This window comes from Ambystoma mexicanum, chromosome 3p, assembly GCF_040938575.1.
Source record: "Ambystoma mexicanum isolate Mex_15411 chromosome 3p, UKY_AmexF1_1, whole genome shotgun sequence".
Taxonomy (NCBI): Eukaryota; Metazoa; Chordata; class Amphibia; order Caudata; family Ambystomatidae; genus Ambystoma; species Ambystoma mexicanum.
This window is the reverse complement of record NC_090925.1, coordinates 700,034,057-700,060,023: the sequence shown is the minus strand read 5'-3', so window position 1 is coordinate 700,060,023 and position 25,967 is coordinate 700,034,057. Positions and strand designations below refer to the sequence as shown.

At 45.6% G+C, this 25,967-nt stretch overlaps 1 protein-coding gene across 3 annotated transcripts in view; it reads right to left on the bottom strand.

Moving 5' to 3' along the window:
* DDX41 (DEAD-box helicase 41) overlaps positions 1-25,967 on the bottom strand; it is a 503,186-nt gene that overhangs the window by 24,993 nt on the left and 452,226 nt on the right. For all 3 annotated transcript variants that reach the window (XM_069651511.1, XM_069651513.1, XM_069651512.1), the window contains one exon: positions 5,826-5,897. In XM_069651511.1, coding sequence (XP_069507612.1) covers positions 5,826-5,897 — 72 coding nt within the window. The remainder of the gene's footprint in view (positions 1-5,825; positions 5,898-25,967) is intronic.

Below are 25,967 nucleotides of genomic sequence, written 5' to 3'. Positions count from 1 at the left end.
CAGAGTGATCGACGGCGGTGTCCTTTCACTTGGCCCGGATGATCCAGTCGTTGAGGCATGGGTACACCTGAATTCCATGTAGTCGCAGAAGGGCCGCCACCGGAGCCAGGCACTTCGTAAAGACTCTGGGCGCAGACTTCAGTCCGAAGGGGAGAGCCTTGAACTGGTGATGCTTCCGTTGTATGACGAAGCGCAGGAAATTGCGATGTTTTACATGAATGGGGATGTGGAAGTACGCGTCCTCTAGATCCAACAACGACAGAAAGTCTCCCTCCTCCAGTTGGCCAAGCACGTGCTGCAACGGGACCATCCTGACCTTCAGGCACTTGATGTACTTGTTGAGTCGTCATAGATCGAGAATGGGCCTCGAGCCCCTGGTTTTCTTTATTACCAGAAAGTATCTCGAGTAAACTCTGGAGCCCCAGAGTCGCTTCGGAACCAGCTCTATCAACCCTTTTTTTAAACATGGCCCGAACCTCCAGCAGCAACTGAGGAATACACTGTTCCTGCCGGGCCACCGGTAGCATTCGTGGACACTCCAAAGTGTGTCTGTGGACGAGATTGTCACATACCCATCCATCGGTGGGGATGCTTTTTTCCTACGCTGACGAAGTTTGCCAGCCAGCCTCCCACTGGGGTGCAAGGGTTGGGGCCCAACGTCCCAGCCAGTTCAGTCCTGCTTGGAGGCCGGCACACCGCCTTGGGAGCCTTGATGACGATGGCGGCTACGTCCAAAGGCCTTGGAAGGACCCCTGTAGGCTTCGTGGGTCGTGAAACGGGAGGGTTGGTGGTAAGAGAACGATCCACTGCTGAAACTCTTCAAAGATCTACCCGACTTGCCTCCTGAGGGACAAAAGGCCCAGGGCACGGGCCGTCTCTGTGTCGGTCTCAATGGCCTGAAGAGATTCGACGGCCTTGGCAAAAAGATTGTCTCAGTCGAACGGCATGTCCAGAACCCTCATCTGGACCTCTTGTCTGAAGTTGGTGGCCTTAAGCCAGCTACGACAACTGAGGCAAACCCTGTTTTCCATCTGGCGGAACCCCATGTCCGCAATGTCCAGGGCCACGGTGATGGCGTGGTCCGACGCCACCTCACCTTCCTGAAGGATCTCCACTGTCTCTACCCGCTTGTCCTCGGGGAGGAAATCCAGGATCGGAGCCATCTTGTACCATAGCTCCCGGTCATATCTGGCCAGGATCGCTAAGGCGTTGGCCGCCTTGACCGTCACCAATGACCTTCCGTCCCACAGTGTCCAATTTCTTCCCCTCGCCATCCGGGGGGACAGAGGTTGACTACGACTGGTTGGACGACTTCTTCATAACCACAGCCTATAGCATCGAGTTCGGCGATGGCTGTGACTACAGACATTTGGGTGCAGACTCCGGCACCCAGTATTTCTTTTCTAGCTGGTCCCTCTTCACCAGGGCTAATGCTGGGTTCTTCGGGAGCCGCAGCCCCTCATATCAGATGTCGCCCAGGAGCGTTAACAACAGAATGGTCTTCCTTTTGGCCTCCAGGCACTGGTACAGGAAGCCTTCCTTCTTCTCTTCCGGGGTGAGCTGGAAGAGTTCCGACGCACGGGCTTTCGTGGAGTGGAAGGATCCCACTTCGTCTGGCGGAGAAGCCCTTGGTGGCGGAGAGATTCCACCGCTGTCGCCAGTTTCCGTCGTAGCCGTGTCCGTCCCTGTATCCTTAGTGGGGGGGGGGGGCGAGGGCAGTGACGGTTGGAGTGGAGGCGTAGGGTGTCTCCTCCTTTACTTCGGCGGTGGTGCCCCAGTGTGTCAAGGGAGGTCGTCGCTGGTGGTGTCCTTGGTGGTGCCGTCGGCATACTCTTCTGAATCTCTGACACCAGTGTGTGAAGAGTCGAGAGAATATCCTGCAACAGATCTCTGGGAGGTGCCTGGGGAACAGGGTTGCTGGGCCCAGCGCCTATGTCGTCGCCCCCACCTAAGTCATCATCATCGCCGCCTCCAGCGGGCAACTCCTAGATGTTCTCGTCGTCACCAATCTCCTCTAAGATGGTGTGGACAGAAACTATGTCTTCCTCGTCGAACGAAGACATATCTGTGCCCTGTAGCTCTTCCATGCCCCTCAAACCTTTTCTTTTGGTCCTGAGGGGTTGGCTTCGGGCTGAGGTCCATCATCCTCCTCTTCGGAGTCTTCTCCACTGGTTTGGGTGAATCCTCTGACCTGGGAGGAAAAGCCACCCTGACACGACCAGGGTACCCTGGACCGGGTCAGCCCCCTTCGCCTTTGAGGGGTCGGCAGCAACCAGCTCGATAGAAGAGGATGTTTTTGGCCCGGATCATCTGGGCCTTAACTGGCAGAATGTACACCTTGTCTTGCTTGAACTTTTCCGGTTTCTCTCGCAGCTACCCCGGGGTAGCTGACTTCTCTTCGACGAAGAGCTGGAGCGATGGCTGGAGATTGAGGCTGATGGAGACTATGAACGCACCCTGAGTGTCACAGGACCACGACAACGACGAAAGCGGACTTGCTGTGCTTGGCCTTGTCTTGGGCCCCCACGGATGGAGCGCCCTCAAAAGACTTAGAAGCCCGCTCTAGCTGGCTGGATCTGGATGAGGCATGCCCCTGTGGACCACACGGGGTAGAGGCCCTGGCTTTGAGCCACGCCGTAAGTCAGACGTGCCGATCCTTATGCCGTGGCTTCTCCAAGCGCACAATGATCTCGCAATCTTCTTCCTTGTGCATCAGGTGAAGACAGTACAGGCACTGGGAATGCGTGTCCTCCGTGAAAACATTTCGCAAAACGCAGCTGGTGCAGAGCTTGAAGAGGGAAGCCCTGTCCTTCTCCCCGGACATGATCCGGCACGGTGTAGGGCTGATGGCCTTCTGGAAACTTCCAAGAGGGAACACTGGACGATATTGCCCTTGAGGGTTGATGAAAGATGCCGAAAAATGGTTCCATGTTAATCGGATGAATAAACTATGGAGCACACAGGCTCAACTGAACAAAAATAGGGTTTTCCAAGCCAAGAAAGTGCAAAAAACTCAGAAAGCTCTAAGAGCGAAATACAAGGACTCCCAACACTTTAAAGTACGGTAAAAATTTGAAGATGGCTGCCAAAGGAGGGGCTTAGGGAGAGGGCAGTCATTGGCTGGCTGGGGCAGTATGAAACTGTTTTCTTTTACCGAGGATTCCCAACCTGACGGGGAATATTTATGAGCATGTGAATCCATGCCAGACCCCATGCTGGAGAAACCCTTGTTCCTTACTTTTGTACTTTATTTTACGGAGTCATGTTACCTTCATATTTTGTAAGGCATCTGTAATTTACTTTTGTAGCACGCAGCACCTTTGTGCAGTGCTACTGGAGCCCTTTGGGCTTCCCTTTGTATTTTCTTTTATTTTTCTTGTGGGAACACATGTTCCCAAGGGTAGAGGGATACTTTTAATCCTTTCTGCATTTTCAATTATGTGATCAGCATAGCCCACCTTATGTGGAGTCCTGAGGGGTTACATAGTACTCTTTCTCACTTCTCCTGTAATATTTCTGTTACAGTGAAGAGCATAACTTAATGATTGGTTGCAGTGGACGTGTTCTACTGACTATTTTAAGTTTGAATGGAACATGAGTGCGGATTGGCTGGGTTACTGGATAAATGGCCTGGATCTGGAAGCTGAAGACAAGTCCACTGCTGGAGCAGAAGAAGCGAGGATGATTATGACCAGAGATGCCTGCAGCCCCTTCCAGTCCGATGAAGCCTGCTGAAGTGACCACTGCTGTCCTGGCCCCATTTTCAAATGGAGAGGGAAACTCGGAAGAGGACTTCCTCCTCCCATGAACTGGTGGACAATCAATCCCAAGAAAATCTAGCCATCCCACGATGTACTGCGACCTTCCTGGGATGCAAACCGCCAGTACTTGCGACATAATGCTGTGCATCGACTTCCGAAGAACAAATCTTCCTGAAACTTTGGTGGACTCCTGCTGGACCTCCAGAAGCAAGATTCCTTTCCTCAATGTCCCCTCACCAGAGTGCTGGACCGAGCAAGCAATGCAAATAGATCTGACGAGAACCGTTCTTCGCTGGGGTCTCTGAAAAGGCACTAAAACCACATATCCAGTTGGAGCATGAAGAATCCTTTCCTGGGAGCCCCCTCTCTCGACTGCTGCTGTGAAATCCCATCGAGAGTCCCTCCTTTCTTCACCACAACCAAGGAACAGGAGATGGGGTCTGCAGCTACTACCGAGTGAAGGCATCCAGTTTCATCTTCTTCATCACTCCTAAGGTACGGTGGGATTCGAGGTAATACGTACCGAAAGTCATTCTGTCCCTCCTGTGTGGCTAGGGGGATAATTTGTATGTTTGGTAATATGCCCATATAAAATAGGCCAGGCCTAACGCTGGAATGCATGCATTGAGTCTTCTAGAAGTCCCTGAACCTTTTTACCCACAAGAACTGTTACTTAACTGCTCCAGAAGATTTCCACAGAAACACTTGACTTTTCCACAGCTTGTGTGCGCCTTTTTGACCCTCATTCTAACAATGAAAGATACTCGGAACTAGATTGGGAAGGACTCTTGAAGCCTAGGCTCTTTGCCAAGATTGTTTAGAAACTTATCTTGTGTTGGTGGTGTTTCTATCATAAGGATCTGAAACAGTGTAACAAAGTTCTTACTTGCATTTGAATTGTGGCACTATTCTAAAGAAATAACTAAGTATTGTACTAACTTGCTACTGTGGGTAGTATAACTATTATTCCCGAAACAGAATAGGATACATCATTTTACTACAAAGTTATTACTTACCTTTGAATTACATATGGTCCTTCTGAAAAGTATTACCAAGCTATTACTTATCTCTGAATTGTTCCTACTATTCTAAAAAGTAATTGCAAACTCGCAATACCTTTACCTGCTTGGGTTGGTCTTGTTCCTCCATGTCATTCCTGTAGTGTAATAACTCCTGATGTTTTCCATAAAAGTGGTTTTACTTACCTTGAATTGCATACTGCCATTACAGAAGTCTTTTACACTGTGGGGTACAAGAAGTATTGTATTGGTTTTATATTGTGCTTTGCTTATAATAGTATGTACCTTTCTAAAGAATGCTCTTTACCTGTGTATATATATAATAAACCATTCATTTGTACTTAACACTAAGGGTGTAAGTGTTTATTTGGGCTCATGTATGCTAAAGTTCTTTGTACCTCCCTAAAGCCCTCTCTCCCTCCTACGATAAGCCTGGCTGCTCTGCCATTGCTACTTCTACATTGAGAAGTACAGACGTATACTAGTAGTTGGAGCTCTGTATTGCCAAGTAGAATAGTTTCATAAAGTCCATTTGGTGAACTTTAGAACAACTGTCCCAACACCCCCAGACAGTGCTCCCTCAAGCAAGATGAATATGACCACTCCCTCTCAACCCAGCAGAGAAAGTGTTATGTTAAAGGATATTAACACCGCACACTAGCACCACCGGAGTGGTCCCCTGGCGCTCTGCCGGATCTGAAAAGCAAGAGAGTAGGTTAAGTTAGTAGGAAATGAGCGGGGAAAAAACACATGAGAGCTGTGATGTGCTTTTGGCAGCTTGTTTGGTTTACACCATTCGCTGAGCGTAGGTGTGATTTTTTGGCCGGTAGTTGTCATGTGCTCTTGTGCGAGGCTATGTGTGGTTTGTTTTGTTGTTGCACCCTCCCTAATTCACTCAGTAGAATGTCTAAGCCCTACTTCGCAACTACTAACTACTCTGCAGCAACACAAAGGAAGGCTTTAAAAATAAGCAGTGGAGAGGTATCTGTAACAAGATGACAAAGAAAAAGCAAAGATGATGGGTTGGGGGCATAGTAGATCTTACCGGAGGGGGCGTCTTCTGGAGACACTCAAGCAGATAAACCATCTTCGCTTCTTCTTTAACATACTCCACCTCCTGCAAGAAGCAAACAAAATATAGTGTAATGAAAGATTTTTCTGTATGCAGCATTACCACATCGGCATCAATTTATCGATTTATTTTTGCATTTGTTACAGCGCGCTGAACCCTTGGGTATCTGGGCGCTCGTTGCATTGATGGATCAGGAAAAAGAACAGCAGAAGACGACCCCTGAGCATATCTGCTGCTTAATGACCCTGACCTGATTTTCGGTAGAAGTCTTTTTAACCTTGTTAAGGAAGATTTTCCATCTTATAAAATGGCAGTATGGAGGGTGACGGTATTGGGCATGCGCAGTTGAGACACTGCTCACCTCAAGTCTGTCTTTCTTCGCCCGCGGGGTGCCTGACGGCCCTGATCCTCCTTATCTGCAGAGCTGGGAGTCAGAAGGCAACCCACATTGATATAACTACAGAGACCAGAGTTCCCTCTACCAACATCTTGCAGGTTTTGACTCCTCCCACCTAGGATCCTCCCATCTAGGACACTCCCACCTAGGATCCACACCTTATGTGTAAACGGCGCGGCTAATTGGTTACTCTATTATCCTCAGCAAGTGCTGCCTGCCCTCATCTGGCCCTCCAAAACTCCTCAAATAACAGCACTCGCGCCTTTGTGCGCGCGCTGTTGTGAAGCCCTGTGTGGAAGGGCTGCTTTGCGGCTGTTCTACAGACTTTTTATTTTCGTATGGATTGGGACCATTTGCAATTGTATTCTTATTCCATTGTGCAAGTGTTTGGATTATAGACCAGTGGCAAACCATATTGATATAACTACAGAGACCAAAGTTCCCTCTACAAACATCTTGAAGATTTTGACTCCTCCCACCTAGGATCCTTGTTAGGGAGAATTCTCATAAATGTGCTAATTCCCTCTACCTTAAGAGCCCTCCAGCTCTTTTGCTAAACTTTGGGACTTTGAACTTTTCATTTCAATGTGTTTTCTGTGTTTTTTTCTTTTGGTTATGGAGCCTAAACCACTCCATATGCATCATCTTTTCATGTGTGTCACACAGCACCCTCAAATACCTTCTCTGGGATAAACTACTGTTTCCCAAGTAAAGTGAAATTGACTTTACTAGTCTTTCCAAATTCATAGACCCAGCATATCCTATCTTACAATAGAGCGCTGAAGTGGTTACTTAATATCCCCTGTGCCTAGAAACTCATGTAGAAGTCAAATGCTACCCTTTCCTCTCGAAATGGCTGGTGGCAGTGGTTTTACAACGAACTACCATGATTTTTCCCAACCGCGAACACCGGTAGCGTTAAATCACGGGATCCATGTATTTCAAGATGGCGTCTGAGCCCCCTTTCTTTAAACAGGTCCCGGTCGTCTTTTTTCGCCGTTTCTTTTTGGAAAGGTCCTTCTAGTGTTTGTCTCTCCGTGCCAAACTAGGTTTGTCCCTTTGTTCCTACGCCTTTGGCAGGCTTCAGGACTGACGACCGCCTCTGGCACCAGAGTATCTGGGGTGGGCAGGAAGTGAGGGAGGTGCCTGAAACTCCCTGTGCTTAGTCTCCTAGGAAGCCAAATGCACTCTGGCATGATTGGCTGGCTGACTGTCTTGCAAGGACAGCCACCATGCTGGGTGAGTGGCAGCTAGACTGGAATGAATGGGAGGAAATTGGATAAAAGGAGAGACTCTTGGCTTGGAAGGCAGAGTCGACCACTGGAATGAAAGAACTGAAGACGAGCTTGAGGAGGACAGCTGCTGCAACTCCTGGACCATTGGTTTTCCCGGTGAAGTCCTGCTGCAGGTCCGAATCGCCAAGTTCATCTCGAAAGAGAAGCCCTGCAAGGACGACTTCTCCCTTTCAGTTGGTGGGACCAATCAACTCGACACTAAGCCACCTGGATAACATTCTCAGAGCTGGTTGCATTTTCCTCAGAGTGCTGCTAGGAAACCGAATAACCAGGGAGAAGGACACCAGTATGTGTTCTTGACTACAGCTACCAGTGCAGGAGTCCCCCCCGACGTCCTCCCTCTTGTCCCCACGTCTGAGGTTTAGGAACAGCGATAACTGCAGGAACTGCCAGGAACAGACGTCTTCAGCTGCATCTTTTTCTTCAATGTAAGGTACTGTGAAAACCCAACACAGAGAACTTGCCTCTCACTTCGAAAGTGCTTGAAATTTTTGGCAACTTGCAGGCCTAGTCAGCTTATGACCCAACATATGAATCTTGAAGACTTTAGCCCACTGACTTTGGCCTAACCTATTGCATTGAATTGACTCCTCTGGTGAACTTAAACCATTTGCACTGTTTAAGAGTAACTGTAATCTTCTTTTTATTAACCTTTTTTATTAACCTATGCCTTTTTGCCCCTACTTCAAATACTCTGAATGCCATTTTGCTCCTCCTTCAAAGTAGTTTAAATGCCTCAGAACCTGATAGTGTGAAGTACTGAAGTATATTTTTGTGCAATATAGATTGCCTCCTTTTACTGAATGTGTTATAACTGCATGTGAAATAAATTAATAAGTGTTTTACCAAGAAACCTTGGGTGTAACAGTTTGTTTGAATACTTGTAATTATAGACCCCTGTGTAACATAATTACAGCTCACATTGCCCTCTTGAGATGCGCCTCGCTGCTCAGCAACGCTACCAAAACTGTGTAGTACAGACTTATACCAAAGGTTGGTTTTGCTTACACCTGTAGTCCTAGTTGTGTGTGTAGTGGTCCCAAAGGGTACTGCATAAAATTTTTCCTAACAATCCTCCCACCTAGGACACTCCCACCTAGGATCCACGCCTTATGTGTAAACGGTGCAGCTAATTGGTTACTCTATTATCCCCACTAAGTCCCGCCCTCCCTCACCTGAACCTCCGGAACCCCTCAAATAACAGTGCTGACGCCATTGCGCGCGCGCTGTTGTGAAGTCCTGTGTGGAAGGGCTGTTTTGCGGCTGTTCTACGGCGGGTCAGGTGAGGGTCTTGGTCTCATAACATACTCCTCAAAAGATTACTCATAACTGAGCATGCATAATTGTGTTGTGAAAAGAGCATACACACTCGTAAAGAGCCTTGGGAAGTGGTTGGATGCATCCGTAAGGTTTGGGGGTGGGGGTGCCCATTCAATATAGGTACATTGTATTTTTAAGGACGAAGGGGGGGGGGTCTAAAAAAAAGTGGAGGAAAGAAAAGGAGAGAAAAAAACGAGAAAAGAAAATGGTGAATGGGTTAAGGAGTGGTAGAAAACTTGCTGGAGTTCCCGACACTCCTATAATTATGAACATTGAAAGTCAGGATCTGCTAGATTCAGAGACACTGGATGGACTACGAGATTCCACGCAACCTAATGATAATCCTATAAACCAACCAAGCGTGACCCCTCTATTGTCCTCCACTGAAATTCCACCTCAATTGTTTACATTAAAAGGAAGTAAACAATGTGGTACAAGACAGTGTTTCCAATCCTATCGACTGTATACGTTTCTACAACTCCTTTACACGCGAAGAATATGAGCAGTTCATTAATAAAATATCAGACTGCTCTATTGTCGCCCCTGTTATTGAGGCTGAACTGGGAAGGCGAATGCGACTTTCTCTGGGTCCTTTAAACCCAGTAACACAAAGCAGGGTAGGAATTGAAAGCGGTTTCATGTTTAAAAATACTGATGTTAATGAGTCTTGCACAAATAGTCCCATAAACACGTTTCCATTCAATTTAGATTATGGAGCACCGAAAACAAAAGACTCTCAGGAAGTAATAGATAGTCACATTACTAATGCAAGTTCCCCTGTTTTTGGGTTGGAGCCTAAACCCTCCTATTCCGACTATGAAAGTCAACAGGATTTGCAAGAGGGACTTAAAACGGGGATTTAGGAAATAGAGCCAGAGTACCTTCGATCTCAGGGTCCTGGATCTTCTCCTATCACAGCAGATTGTTCTACGAATAAAGATGTTTCGTTCCCTGTAATAACATGTATTTTAAATCTGCTTCATACGGGGCACAAGCAAACCCATTGGGAGATAAGGGCTATGAAGACGGCATTGGCTGAAATATTGGGCAAGATAAATTAAGGGTTCGATGTTCGCCTGTGACACCATAGCCAAGTTGGTTAAAGATGTAAACAAACACAGGCCTATACATGAAAAATCTGTTCGAACATGCGGAAACTTTTTTCCACAAATAAAGTTGTAGGCTGACATTGCAACCAGACCTAAATCGGTCTGGGAAATACGGAAAGAAAAGCCAGAGGAAATGGTAACACAAACAGGTATTCATACCGCACAGAATAATAAGGCCAGGGTTGGTGCTGAGGATTTCTGGGTGGGTAACATAGTAAAGGAAGCAACATCTAACTCTGTGAAAATCGAAGCCCTTACGAAGGCTCTTCAACAACAACAATACGAAGGGCTGACTACTGGAATTACTCCTTATGAGGATACAGAAAGACTTAAATAGTCCGTCGGTATTGACAGACTTAATTGATTTAGAGTCTGAAATAGATGTGACTAGTGCCCAGATTAATCTCGATTACGAGGAGGGCGTAAATACACCTCCTGGAAAACCAATTGTTGTCCTCACTCGTAAAGAAAGGCGGTTGGCTGCGAGAGCTGAGAAACAAAGAGAAAAAGAAAGAAAAATCCAGAAAAGAATGGAGAAAAAACAGAAAAGTCATTCTAGTGATGACGTGATGAAGGTTTTACAACAATCAGACGAGGAATCAATCTTTTTTGGGGGTAAGGCATGAAGAGGATGGTAAGAACGGCCAGAACCCCCCTAATATATTTCAAGTTAATCCTAAAGATCAAAAAACTAAAATATACAAAGCCTAATGAGATTATCAATTCTGTAACTACACATGTAAGAAAGAATGAAATTATTGAAGGAGCAGAGAATGTGTGCTTTCTAAAACAACCGGACAGTGTCTCTGGTGTTGAAATGTATGTAGATCATTCAACGGTTAATCTGGTCGCAAACACCGTCAGAAGAAATGAAGCATAAGGGGAGAAACGATAAAAGACTGGAGGGGAATAAAGAGACATCAGCTGTTTTTAAAAACTGCTCGTAATCCTCCACCCCCACTTAAAGTTATACAAAAACCTTCAGTAAAAAAAAGAGGAGGCTGGTATTAACCCTCTACTCAAATTAAACTTGACACAAAAATCGGTTTTTAGAAAAAAACGAATCTGTATGTAAATCCATACTTAAAACAATTGAAATTCAACCATTAGATGAAGTTTCTGCTGCTATCAGAGATCCCTCTGAAATCAAGACACAAACAATATGTATTAAAATGGAGGCTGGAAACATAAATTTAGTAGAAGCCCCCCAAAAAGATCTGCAAGTTGGCCCAAATACCTTTTCAGAGGTCTATAATGAACAAATTGGATATTCAAAACCGCCTACAGTAATAAATTGTGATGAAAAGAGTAGGGTCCCTGGTAATGGACCTCACATTAGTCTAAACAATGCTGATGGGAGTGGTATAATGGTTGGAAATTCTGCTGTCGATCATTCTACAGTGGAATTTCTTATTAAGCAAACTATCGAAAAAAACATTATCACAATATATACTACCTACAGTGATGGATAGAGACTCAGTAATTAGTACATCTACTATAGAGTCAGTTAGTACTGAAACACAAATAGAACAATCCTCCCTACAGTCTTCTATTCATAAGCAGATGGTTAGGGATAATGAAGTTTTACAACCTACTTCTGAAATTATACGTATTGTAACACGAATTTGAGGTTTCGGGAAAGACAGAGCCTCAGATATTGGGGAAAACATTGGAAATAGACAAACAAAAGGACTACGTCTCACAGGGCATATATATGCCACACACACACACTCCTGCTGATTTCTTAGACCTACCAAATTCTAAACCAACCATGGTAGACCTAAAGAGTATTCAGTGGTGTAGGCCAATATTTACTGATTGCCTAAGTATTTTTCTCTTTCATATTTGACTATGGGGGCCCTACCTCTTACACATAAGTAGTGTGTTATCTTTATTTAGTGAGATATCGAATTTGAGACCGCTGACCTCTGCAGACCTAAAATTAATTGACTTTATCCACCCAGAATGATCCGATTTTGTGCGTATCGTTTTTCGTTCTCTAGCGGTCCACAACTTGATTCTTAAGGAATGAATGGAGCTAAGTAGGCTGGGTAATGATGTAAAAGGTCTCAATTCATCTCTGAAAATAACAAACCATGACGTTCCATCATTTGGAAATAATAGAGAGGTCTGGACAGCTAGGGAGGCAATGAAAAATAATAATTTTGTGAAACATGAATATCTTCAAAACGAGATTGGGAGAGAAGCCACGGTAGAACCAGCTTCCAAGCATCCTCATTGGAATCCTCCAAAACTTGACGACGTACAATCATGGTCATGGTTAGCAACATCCTTAAGGGTTTCCATAGCCCAGCTCAAAACCCTAAAGTTAAATCTTTAGTCCGAACGACGACTTACTTTTGGTATCCTGGAATTCCAGGAGTCACTCACACCTGTCCTCTTCAAAAGAGTTATGTGCCAAACTAATAAAAAAATCACATTATTTGCATCCGAGAGACATGGATGACAGATATTTTATATAAACGGCTACGGCTCTAGGGATCAATTGGCAAAAAATATCTACAGAGGCCGTCAATCTGGTGGCCTTTTAATTGCAGTAAGGACAGGTGAGGGTATGAAAATTATGGAGTCTATTTCTGTGGATATAGGGGCTTTGGCAGTGCTGGTGGAACTAACAACTGAATACCTTATATTAAATCTGTTGATCGTAAATATTTATTGGAACCACCAGTATGACATAACATCTACGATCAAGAAGGTGAACTCCATTTTCTTGGATATGTCCAAAAAATATAATGGTCTCCACCTTTTAGTGGTTGGTGACCTGAATGCCTTAATCCCGACAGGTGACAATCTGAATTCCACTCAGGAATCAGACCTTGGTATTCTGTCTATTGCTGAAGTAAAGGGAAAATATCCAATTGATGGGGGTCCGGATGGCGCAGCCAGAAAATGAGATCCCCTATACCTGGTCCAATGGGATAAAAAAAAATCTGTAATAGATCACATATTTACTTCTAAGAAACTGTTTGAAGCCTGTAAAATTTTTAACCTGTCGGACACAAATCTCAGCGACCATAGACTGTTGGAAATCGAAATAGATATTAATATGAGTGCAACTGAGGGAGATCATTTTACTGACAACCTAACTGTGAACACCAGCAAAAACAGAATCATATGGCATGACGGGAATGTGGCAGAGTTAAACATGGTGTTTATTGCTGATGTAACCAATTGCAGTTAGTGGAAAGACGGCACGTATTCAGCTGTGTGAATTTTCCCGTTTACATAGAAAGAATGATTGGCTGCTCAATTAAGGTACAAAAAGGGGCTGCCATCAAGGAATACACATCTTTATGTATTTGATTATCTTGTCAATTTACATAAGAATCTATGTAACAAAGAGATTAGAAGAATTAGAAAGCTATCTGGTGACTGGGTTGTGAAGTCTGTTAGAATCAGTAAAGAAAAATTTAAGTTAAAAAACTGGATTAAAGCTCAAAGATTCTCAATGCTACACAAAGACAATGAGGCTCATTGTTCTGCGCACTTAAAGAAGGGCCTGCTCGCCAAGTATTGGAAGTTGCTAAATGACATTAAGACTGCCCAAATGGCGATCCAAGCTAATTGTGTACCAGAGAAAGTATGGGTGGGTCATTTCGAAAATATGTATGCCGCCAAATATGAGCCAAGAGATATAGGGCAAAAGGGAACCCTCTTTTTTGTTGAAGGATGGCCCGAATCTTGAGGGTGGGTTTAGACAAGTGGAAGAAGAGAGTCAAAAACTACACCAGTTCAGGGACGCATTACAGATAGGTGCGGAATGCAGCAAAAGCTAGTTTTAACAAATACTAGCCAGAACACAAGCTCACAAAATGAGGGTGATGAATCCACAAAAACAAGCTTTAATTAATATTAGGCAGACATCTAAAACATGTAGGCCTATAACTCAACATAAGGCCTTAAAAACATAAATCAAAAGAAAGGCGGTACAATGACACAGTTAGCTACACATTATTGTGAGGGTTAGTAGCAGAATTAATCATGCAATTTCATGTACTACTCATCAACAGTTGTACGCAATTATTGTCGACACAAACAATGGGGGGTTCTGGTTCGGAACTCAAATGACCAACAGAAGATGCTGTAATGAGGCCAGTTGTCTGAACGGACCGAACTGTCATCAGGACAGAGTAGTTTGGATCCAGGTAATGTGAGGTACCTGTGAAGAGGGATGACATGATATGTGTCAGGGAGGCGTGACCAAGGAAAAACTTATATTAAATGCTGCAGGTCCGGAACCTGCATTAGTATTGTTGTCTCGTGAAATGAAATGGAGAAACACCGTTCTTGGTACTGGTGAAAAGGAGTGGTTGATCCTGCTGTGGCTAGGATCTGAAAGAGGAGTATATGATTACCTGGTTGGTAGATCTAAATGAGTGAATCATATTGGGATGGTAGGTATAGAATGTACCTGGGAAGGAAAAGTTGGACAATGATGGGTGGCTGTTAATGCCGCAGTAGATTGGATCACTATATGTTGGATATCCAGGCTGCTTTGTACCTATAAGGAGAGTATGAAGTCAGCCGAGGAGGGAGTAGTGTGATCTAGTATATCGCTCGGGTCATCCGTGACTAAAGTGCCCATGATTGGCGAGTGTGTGATATCTATGAAAATATTGAGCACCTGGGACCCGTGGGGCCATTGGTGGCTGTGCTTGATTGAGGGAGGTACTGTGAGACATAGTACACCTAGCGAACTGAATAGTGGATTGACCAGGTGTAATCAGAAATAGAAGGAATTAGCCCATCTATGGTGAAAGGAGGATCTCAGGGCAGCGATTGTGCCTATATGCGGATACGTGAGAAAATGGGAATCAGCGTGTGAGTTTACAGCATTTAGAATTATGTGGAACAGACCTCGATTAGTGGTCCTGCCAGGGTGTGGGTCTGGAGAAAAGGTCTGAACAAGTGTGAGACCGCTGAGTATGGCTTACCTGGTCCAAGAGGCTTTGGAGCTGTGTCGGCTTGCAGGTAGCGGAAAAACTTTGTGCATGCGTGTCGCGAGGGTGCTTTTGCGCTTCTATGTTAAGAAGAGGATATTTGAATCGGGACAACTTTATTGTGCCGCTGATGGAGGAGGGACCATATTGCTATTTGGGTTGCACTGTGGATGGCTGAATAAGAACTAGATGTCATGTTCAAAATTAAAAAATGTAAAAATAAAAATGAATGAAACCATTGCAATGTTGTGTATAAAATACTAGTTGCAGCGAGTGCCTTTTCACAAAATGGTGCACGATGGGAGCACACAGATGCTTTTTGTTGGTGTAACGCTATGCAGTGTTAATACATATTGTAATAGGACCCAAGATTGCATGGCTGTTTTTTGTAACGCTATGTAGTACTAATTCTTATTGCAACTGGACAAATAGTACACACAGGAAATGCTGTCTACAAGGCAATGCAAAGTGTGAGCACAAATGAGATAATTTTCTGTGTTACACTATACAGTATTAATACAGGTCATGGTTGGACCATGTTGGTCGCCTTGTAGAGAGCATTTCTTGTGTTTACTATTTGTCCAGTTGCAATATGAATTAGTACTACATAGTGTTACAAAAACAGCCATGCAATCTTAGGTCCTATTACAATATGTATGGGTAGGACTTCTCCCCTTGGGTTAGTGGGACCAACTAACCCCGAGATGAACTCCACTGGACCACCAACCCCGACTTTCCAGGAGTCGAGTGTCCGTAGTCGAGAGCAACGTCTGCCACGGTACATATCTGTCTAGAAGCTCAGGTTCCTCCAAAGGACCCTCCAGAAGCAGGACCTCCAGATCCAGAGTATCCTCACCAGAGTACAGGACTGAAGGAGCAAGGAAATCCCAAACGGTGTCCGAGATCCGCATCAGTGCTGTTTGCTAAGCGCTGACACCGCAAAGTGCTGCTGAATCGAAAAGAGCCCGTAGTTGCAGACGTACTCCCAAGTGCTGCCACAGGAGCCCTCTAGACGTCCTTCCTCTTGTCCCCTCTGAGGCTCAGGAACCAGGGTCTGCACCGTTGTAGCAAGATGGAACACTCTTCTTCTAACCAGAGGTACCATTTAGGCTTGGGGTACTTACCTTGTTGCCTTTAGCCGTGCTTTTCTCACTTGGGAATTGCATTGGCTTACCTTTTTTTCAAGTTGATTGTAACTCCTTTCTCACAGGCTTCATTGCTTGTGACCCTACAGTGATTTCTCTGAACTCTCTAACTGTGTGCAAGACTTTTATCCCAGAAGTGCATCAGATCCATAGACTGTATCGAACTGGCTTTGGCTGGCCTGGCTCCCTAAAGGCACTCTTCTAAATCCATTGACGTTGATATTGTTTGTCCTTCATAGGTGGTAGCTTGTTTTATACTGGTATTCCTGGAAAAGGCTCGATTCAGTTGTCCTCACAATTGCTGAGAAATGGCTCTAACCTTTTTAATTCCCTAACCCTTTCCATTCTGTAACCCAGAATCTACAAAGTATTCTAGTGTGATATATAAATGCCATTACTGTCCTTGTGGTTGAAGTCACAACATGGTGTAGGAATTGTGTAGGAAGCATATCCAAAGAACTTGGACTTCCACTAACTTGTTCTGATTCTGAAAATTTTAAAGTGTATTGGAACAGTTACAACAAATTGCCTTTTTAAAGAATGCTTATTTAAAACTGATGTTAAATAAATAAGTAACTATTTATACTGAAACCTTGAGTGTAAGTGTTACTTGTATTTACAAATGTCAATTGTACAGGTCTACAGCTCATATTTACCCCTCTTGAGATAGGCCTGGCTGCTCAGTCACACTGCCAACATGTGTAGTAAGCTAATAGTTTCTTACCTGTAACTCCATTTCTCCAGCATTGGTATCTTTCATGGATTCACATGCTTAGAATATTCCCCGTCGTCAGACTGGGACCCCTCGGTACACATATATAGCCTTTTCCAATAGGAAAACTTCCGACACTTTTGTGTCCTATCTACGTAGGCCGTCCCCGTATAAGAGGCCCGCCCCCGTGGTTCCCCTTCAGATTTCGGCCCCTCCAAAGTAGGAAGGGTTACATTTATCAATTAAATACATTACATTCCGGGGAGGTTGGCGGGCGCATGTGAATCCATGAAAGATACCAATGCTGGAGAAATGGAGTTACAGGTAAGTAACTATTCCCTTCTCCAGCATTGGATCTTTCATGGATTCACATGCTTAGAATAGATTGTATAGCAGTAACACTTGAGACGGCGGTGAGAATGTAATGTAATATACCCTCAACATACTACACAATGCATATGTACAGTAGGAATAAGTTACCGCATATAACCTTACCCACCTAAAATAAACTGTCATTAAAAAGGTAGACAACAGATTCTCCACAGCGTGGAGCTTACCTTACTGAAATAGATGGCGCAGGACAGCTCTTCCCATCTGCACCTCGTCCGCATGCTGCCTGGCAAGGCAGTAGTGGCGGGTAAACGTGTGGGGCACTGACCATGCCGCAGCTTGGCATATGTCCGTCAACGGAATTCCTGCCCATAAAGCTGTTGAGGTGGACATCGATCTTGTAGAATGGGCTCTAGGATGTCGTTGCAGTGGCCTTCCGGCCTTAGAGTGACAAAACGCAATCGTCGATGAGACCCATCGAGCCAATCCTTGTTTAGAGATTGCTTTTCCTCTCGTCGACGGACCATATGCGACGAACAGTTGTCTAGTAGACCTGAATTCCTGTGTACGATGTAGGTAGAATTTCAGAGCCCTCTTAACGTCCAGGGTATGAAGAGCTTTTTCTGCTGCCGATGATGGTGTGGCGAAGAAAGTAGGGAGAACAATGGACGAGAGTTTGTGATACACTGTCGGAACTTTTGGGACGAACATAGGATTAGTTGCCAGGACTACTTTGTCCTTAAAGAATCTTAGGTATGGCGGGTCTACGACCAGCGCTTGCAGTTCCGAGATTCTTCTAGCTGATGTGATAGCAATCAAGAATGCCAACTTCCACGAAATGAATTTTATGTCGGACGTGGCCATAGGCTCAAAAGGTGGTTTCATTAAGCCTGCCAACACTGTGTTGAGACTCCAAGTCGGGGGGAAACGTTTTTCCGGGGGAAAAGCTCGAAATAAACCCTTCATGAAGTGTTTTACAAGTCTGTCGCTAAATAGAGGAGACGACTGCCTTTTCCTTGTGAACCTCGAGATGGCCGCCAGGTGCACCTTTATCGATGTGAAGGATAATCCCCTCTCCGCCAAGAGGAGCAGGTAAGGTAGAACTTGTTCTGGCGTCACCGACAACGGTTGTAGGCCCTGTTGTCCCCTACACCATTCACAGAACCTCCGCCACTTATAGGAGTAGGATTTGTTTGTAGAAGGGGGTCTAGCCGCCTGCAGAATTTTTTGACAATCCTCCGAAACATCTAAAGCACCGAACTCCGAAAAGTCAGGAGCCAGGCTCTAAGGTTGAGACTGTGCGGGTCGTGATGCCACACTGTGCCTTTGTCCCGGGATTTTAGGTTCGGGGCTTTCGGAAACCCTATGGGATGTTCCAGCGACAGGTGAAGCAGGTCGGAGAACCACGTTTCCCTTGGCCAGTGTGGTGTCACTAGAATTACCCGGCAATTGTATCTGCGTATCCACTGTATTGTCCTCCGTATGAGGGGGAACGGGGGAAAAGCATAGAGGAACATGTCCGTCCATGGGAAGGAGAATGCCTCCCCCCTGGAGCCCTCTTGAGGCCATCTTTTTGCGAATTGCTCGCATTTCTTGTTGTCTTTGGTCGCGAAGGCGTCCAGAGGGGGGTGACCCCATTTCTCGAACACTTTCATCAGGTGAACTGTGTCTATTTCCCACTCGTGTATCTGGGCCATGCTTCTGCTGAGGGAGTCAGCTTGGGAGTTCCTCACTCCTGGAAGGTGATGAGCCACGATGGAAATTTCGTGCTTTAATGCCCAATGCCATGTTTTCTGGGCTTCTATGGAAAGAGTTCTTGATCGCGTCCCTCCTTGTTTCCTCAGATAAAACATGGCCGTTGTATTGTCGGTCAGTATTCGTACTCGCGAGCCCTTGATGTGTGGTAGGAATGTCTTCAAGGCCCATCGTACTGCTCTGAGTTCTAACACGTTTATGTGTAGGAGTGACTCCGTTGGAGACCAGCGACCCTGCGTTTGGAGAGCACCCATGTGTAACCCATCCGGTTAGGGACGCATCCGTGACTATGGTTCGCTGAAACTCCGGCTCCTGTAGGGGTACGCCGTTGTTCAGATTGTGGAAACTCTGCCACCACTGAAGGGTCCGAAGCAGCTTGTCGTTGTCGATGGTTATCTTGTCTGACCACGATCCTTGAGCCTGCGTCCATCGGTCCGCGAGGAATTCCTGGACTGGCCTCATGAATAGGCGACAGTTTTCCACCAGATGGATGCAGGATGCCATGGCCCCTAGGACCGAAACGTATTTTCTCACTGAGATCTTGGTGTTTCGCCGTAGTCGGCATGCTTGTTGATTGAGTCTTGCGGTTCTGTCGAGAGAAGGTTTCACTAGCCCTAACTGGGTCTCGAACTGTGCCCCCAGGAATACGAGCGATCTCGATGGCTGCAGAGAGGATTTTTCGAAGTTTATGGCGAATCCCAGCTGTTGTAGAAGCTGCATGGTGGCTTGTAAACTTGTGTTGGTCGACGCTGGGGAGGATCCCCTTACCAGCCAGTCATCGAGGTATGGGTATACATGGTGGCCTTGCTTCCTTAGCCAGGCCGCTACTGGAGCCAGGCATTTCGTGAACGTTCTGGGGGAGGTCTTGAGCCCAAAAGGAAGAACCGTGAATTGGTAGTGAGTCCGCCCTATTACAAATCTTAGGAATTTCCTGTGTTTCCGACACATTGGAATATGGAAATACGCGTCCTGTAAATCCAGGGACGCTAGAAAATCCCCCTCTTGAACGGCGCGGATCACTTCCTGCAGAGTGAGCATCTTGAATTTTAGGCTCTTCAAAGATTTGTTGAGATCGCGTAAGTCTAAAATGGGACGCCATTTGCCGTTTGGCTTTTTTACGACGAAATATCTTGAGTAGACTCCTTGACCTCTCTGTGATGTTGGAACTAATTCTATCACGCCCTTTGCTAACATGAGTGTTACCTCTTGTTGCAGTATCTTCAGATGGGAATGAGCGGTGAACGCAGGTGGAATTTGCGGAGGGCTGTGTTTGAATTGTAGAGAGTGTCCGTTTCTTATAGTATCCAGCACCCATTGATCCGTCGTTATTCGTTCCCATTCGTCGACATATGCTGAAACTCTACCCCCCAGAACGGTGTGTTGTATGTCACTGCTGATCTTTATTTTGCTTGTCTTTCGACGACGACGGATATGATGGTCTTTTTCTGGAAGTCTGAAAGTTCCGGCGACAGTTTGCCGTTTGGGAGGCACGTCTGTATCCCTGGGAGGGGTAAGCTGATCTGCCAAAGGATCTGTCTCCAGATGCAGAGAATCTTGAATTACCTGAAGCCCCTCTAAAGGGACGAAAAGGCTTGTAGTTTCTGCCACTCTGGAGGGCACCCAATGAACGTGCCGTGTCCGAGTACTCTTTCATTCCCTTTAGGGCTTCATCCACCTTCTCACCGAAAAGAAGGTCTCCCTTAAAGGGCATATCTAAAACTTTGTATTGTACTTCTGGCCTGAAGTAGGTACACTTGAGCCATGACTGTCGACGTAATACGACCCCATTATTGACTTGCTTGAAGCCTGACTCAGCGAGGTCCACCGCGATGTTTATTGCGTGATTTGATGCTTCCTCGCTTTCTCGGACGAGTAACATCGCTGTCTTCCTATGCTCTTCCGGAAGATGATCAAGCAACGGAGCTAGCCTGTGCCACATCTCCCTATCGTATCTGGCAACAATTGCCAGAGAGTTTGCGGCCTTTACTGTGGTCGCTCCCACGGATAGCACTTTTTTGCCAAAGGCATCTTGGCGTCTCGCTTTGTTCTCAGGAGGAGTCGTGCACTTGTGCTGGGCCTTCGCCTTCCTCGCCGCCGATACCACCGAGTCTGGCGTTGGTTGGGATGATAAACACTTGGGGGTAGACTCTGGAGCCTTAAACTTTTTTTCCAGGCGTCCTTTCACTGCCGGCTCTGAAAACGGGTGACGCATTGTCTGCAACACCTCCTTCCATACATGGTCTAGTATTGGTATTGAGAACACAGACCTCCTTCTCTTACCCATGTGGTCGAACAAAAAACAGTCCTTTTTCTGTTCTTCCTGGGACAAACCAAATTCTTTGCATGCCTTCTCCATCACAGAATGGAATGACGCAATGTCGTCCGGAGGGGACGGGTGAGCTGGGCTTCTAGGGTTTTCCAACTCCACCTCTGACTCCCAGGTTGGATCCCTGGAGGGGGATGATGAGATATTCGACATGGCTCCCCTGTCAGACTCCGAATCTGGCAGCTCACCTTCCTCTTGTGTCAGTGCTGAGATTGGTGTGCGTAGGTGCGTCGGTTGACGGGACGGGCCCGGCTCGTCGACGGGTGACTGTGGCAGGTTTGCCTGAGGTAGTCTCTGGTCCAACGACTGTAACAACGATTGAAGCGTGGACAGAAATTCCAACGACAAAACAGATTGAGGATTGAGAAGAGGGGCAGATACCGGTATAACGGATCCCCTCGTCTGCGACTTGTCAGCCACTCGTAGCCCTAGGTCTGCTGGGCCAGCTATTCTCTCATTCTCGTCCTCCGAGGACAGCAACACAGCCTGTTCTTGTAGTAAAGTATCCGGGGGGATCGGATCAAAAACTTCAGGCCTCCAGGCCTCCTGTAGAACCCCCGTCGACGAGGCCATCGTCGACGTCGTTGTCGGTGGGACGGTGGATGCCACCTGCGTAAATGGCAGGGTGGAGGCCGACGACTGGGCCGCCGTCGACGACAGTGACTTAGCAGGTGGTTTTGGCGGTCCCGCCTTTTCCACACTTGGCTTGCTTTTACTCGACTCCCGACTCGTGGTCGATCTATGATGATCGCCCGAGGAGGATTTCCTTTCCTTTGATGAAGATGATTTCTTTGACGAGGAGTCTCTAGTTGAGTGACTTCCAGACGACTCTTTTTCCGTCGGTTGAGATTTCTTTGCCGGTGGTTCCGACGAGGTAGCGCGGCGTGATGTTTTCGCCGATTGTGTGGAGCCTTCCTCCGAAGGGGGGTATGCCCCCGCTCCATCATTCAGCCATGCCAACGGTCGTCGACTGCGGTCTTTGAGGGTTTTTTGAGAAAACCCTTTGCATATGTCGCAGTTATCCGCCGAATGATGAGGGTGGAGGCAATATATACAATCCATATGTCCGTCCCCCTCGTAAACTTTTTTCAAGCCGCACGTCGCGCATGGGCGGAACAGCGCTTTTCCTGACACGGAGGACATTTTTTGTACTCAAATTCCAGTAATGCAACCTTGTACAAAATAGTAAGACAACGCGAGGAGATCCCACTACTTTGGAGACGGTTGGAATCTGAAGGGGAACCGCGGGGGCGGGCCTCTTATACGGGGACGGCCTACGGAGCATGCGTAGGCGGGTCCTAAAAGGACGTAGATAGGACACAAAAGTGTCAGAAGTTTTCCAATTGGAAAAGGCTATATATGTGTACCGAGGGGTCCCAGTCTGACGACGGGGAATATTCTAAGCATGTGAATCCATGAAAGATCCAATGCTGGAGAAAGGCCTATACCAAAAGGTGGGTTACCTAATACCAGGCAGATAAGTGTTGTGTGACTACACCAATTCTTACCCAACACCGGGTCCTGTGCTGCTGCATCCTGAAGGCATCCACCAAGAAGCTCTTTGATTTTGCTGAGGTACTGTGTTGGCTTGGGTAATACTTCCCTTAAGTCTTATGTCGATCCTGTGAGACTGAGTGGGTGATTCGGGTGTTGGGAGTTTGCCCATACCGTTCGCCCGGCCCAAACGCTCGAACACATACATGGCGCTTCTGTGAAGTTCCTGAACACTTCGATTTAACTCTCAAGTGAATACTTACTTGTCTGAAGAGATATCCTCTGGAACTCCGACTTTCCTGCAACTGAATTCAATCCTGACCTTCCTAGAGCTGGCTCCTACACCACTAGAGCCCCCCTCTTCTTCCTCTGAGAAAACACATGCTATACACTAGGGACGGACTTTGAAAGATAAGGCTTCTGTCTTGAAAATATAACAAGATTGAAAAATACTTCCTTGCTAAAGATGTTAGTGTGGTAACGGTATCTCTGTAATATAATTAGTTACAAAGTGTCATTAAGTTTATACTTAACTTTAAGTTGCTGGTTGCTCCTTTTAAAACTATGTAAGTTGATTTACTTACTTTGAAATCGTGTTTTACTCATCTGAAAGTAATAGTGTTGGTACTGTTTTATTATTCTTAACTGAATGAGTGTAAAAGCTTACCAATAGGGGTTACCTACCTTGAATAACTGTTCTTCTTAAAGTGTACTACTGGGTTTTGCTTACCCTGATTTGCTTAGTGCATAACTAAAACAGTCTTGGAGTGAATACTGGTCTTTGAGTTGCTGAATGTCATTCTTAAAAGTATAAAGCGTTACTTATCGTAAATAGATTTGTCATTCTAAACATGTATAAAATGGCTTATGCTTTCCCCGAACTGCTTTAGAGCACTTCTGAAATATTCAGAGTTCATACTTAACTTAGAATTTTATCCTACACCTCTGAAAGGTATCCTTGGCATAGCTAGCTATTGGGTAGCATATAGTTCATGTACCAATAGCTCTTACTAACCTTGAATAGCTGTTGCTCTTCTTAAACTGTAATTGGGTTATGCTTTCCTTGAATTGCCTTCTAAAATAGTTTATTAGGTTCTTACTTGTCCACAAGTAGCTAAATTCCCCTCTGAAAAATATGAGTTACTTTACTAGCTCTGAACTGTGTTCTTAAAAGTAATACTGGTAGTGTAACTGTATCCATTCATAATAGAAGAAAGTGCATAGGTTGCAATATATGCTTGTAACAGTGTTGGTCTAATTAAGTTATTCGGCAACATAACACTGAATTGGGACCAATATAGGGTAACAGAGGTATCACTCAAAACGGAGCAAAACCCCTAGCTCTATTTAGGGGACCATCCTGTTCTTCCTTAAAAAATGCCTCAATAACCAAGACCAAAGAACCACCCCTCAAAACCTGCTTGTTAGGGGATTTAGAATTTGTATGCTTCATCCCCTCTCCTAGTGAGATGCCAAGCACTTTTTGCTGGACTTCTGGACCTCTCTTTCTATCCTGAATGAGTGCAGCCTTTTTCCACTCATTCACTCTTATCTGCTCTGACCTTTGATATGATAGGATGTGCCATATATAATGCGCCTGTACAGAAGTGTTTCTAGGCGCGACAAGACAAGGAGGGGGAAACAAAGGGAGGACAAAATAACGATCTTACTAGTCCTTGTGTCATTCAGATCGTGCAAGTGCGAGGAAGAGGGAAGGGGAGCTCTGTTCTCAGTGTTTTACCTTTACTTTGCAGTCTACTTCCCTCCATATCTCTTTGAAGGCATCTGTGTTTTATTTTTGCAGCACACAAGTCCTTATGGGCAGCGTTGCTGGGAACCCTCTGAGTTCTCCTTTGAGATTCATTCTTTATCCTTGAGTAACTACAGTTCTTAAGGCGAGAGGGACACTTTGTGTCTCTCCTAAAACGTTATACTTTGAGAGATTGACACCCATCCCCTTATGTGGAGTGCCAAGGGGATACCTTTTATCCCCACTTCACTCTGTTGCTGTGACTTTTGATTCACATAGACAACCCTATAGTTATGGCTAGAGGCAGTGGACGGGTTCTACCAACCATTGTGCTATTTTATACCCCAGCCTGTATTCACAGTCTCAGTTGTGCACACTAGGGTCACCTATGTTCCAACAGTGAGGTTCTTCTTTTTTCGACAGTTCTATTGCAATGGTTCTTTGTTGGCCCTTCTTCTACCCTCCTGGGAGGGGGAGGTCTGTGTGTGTCTGGGCAGGCAGGAAGTGAGGCTGCTGGATTGGACCTTTTTGATATAACCCCCCCCCCCACACCCCTATGGGAGATGTGTTCACAGGATCGACCCCCCCAAAACCAATTACAGATTCTTTAACTGAGAATCCAAATTAAAGACCACTTCCTAGGTTGACTGTTTTGGGGACACAGGACAGATCACCCTCTAGAACCTCTTTAGTTGACATAGACAGATTGAACTGGTTAGCCTGCCCTTTCTCTACAGACCTATAGGAAATCTCTTGTTGAATGCAATCTTGCGACTGGGCAAGAACAGAAGGCATACTACACTTCCCACACGTATGCATAGAAGGATCTGCCTTTGGTTTTAAAATGTGAGTGGTTAAAGTATCTAAAGTGGACTTAATACCACAACATCCCAGAATGTGAGCGTACTAACTGATATTGTCATATAGATGAACAAGTGCTTGTAACACGAGGCTTAGTGCAGACGAGGAAGAACTGCCCAACTTAGTAGAATCGGGGTAGTTCGGTTTCCTCCTTACCTCTGCAGGAGGGAGAATCTATCTAATACATGGCTCGTCCCGATTACTTTCATCCACAATTAACTTAGACACCCCAGACTGTCTAGGTGACTGAAAGAAGATATTCAGAAAGGCACTCATACAGACAGAAGATACGGGTCACGGATTTCTTTGTCCAAGCTTAAGCATGTTAGATAGATTTTTAATTTATGTGCCAAATCTCCTTCACATATGAGACCCTGTAAGGAAGGCATGGTATCAAACAGTGAAGACAGACAAGTGATCACAGTTCAAGGGTGTTTATTGAACTTAAAATGGGTTGGTTGAAACCCATCTAAATCTAAATCTAAGGATGGAAGCAAATTACGACCATCAAATAACAACAACACAGTCCTAATGGAGTCTGTCAAAATAAAAGGGCCTATACGAATAAACCTACTGCCAATGCTTACTTCTAAATGCAAAAGGGTGTGGGACAATGGTGTATGCAACAGAAAAGTGTTCAAGAAATAATATGTCAGG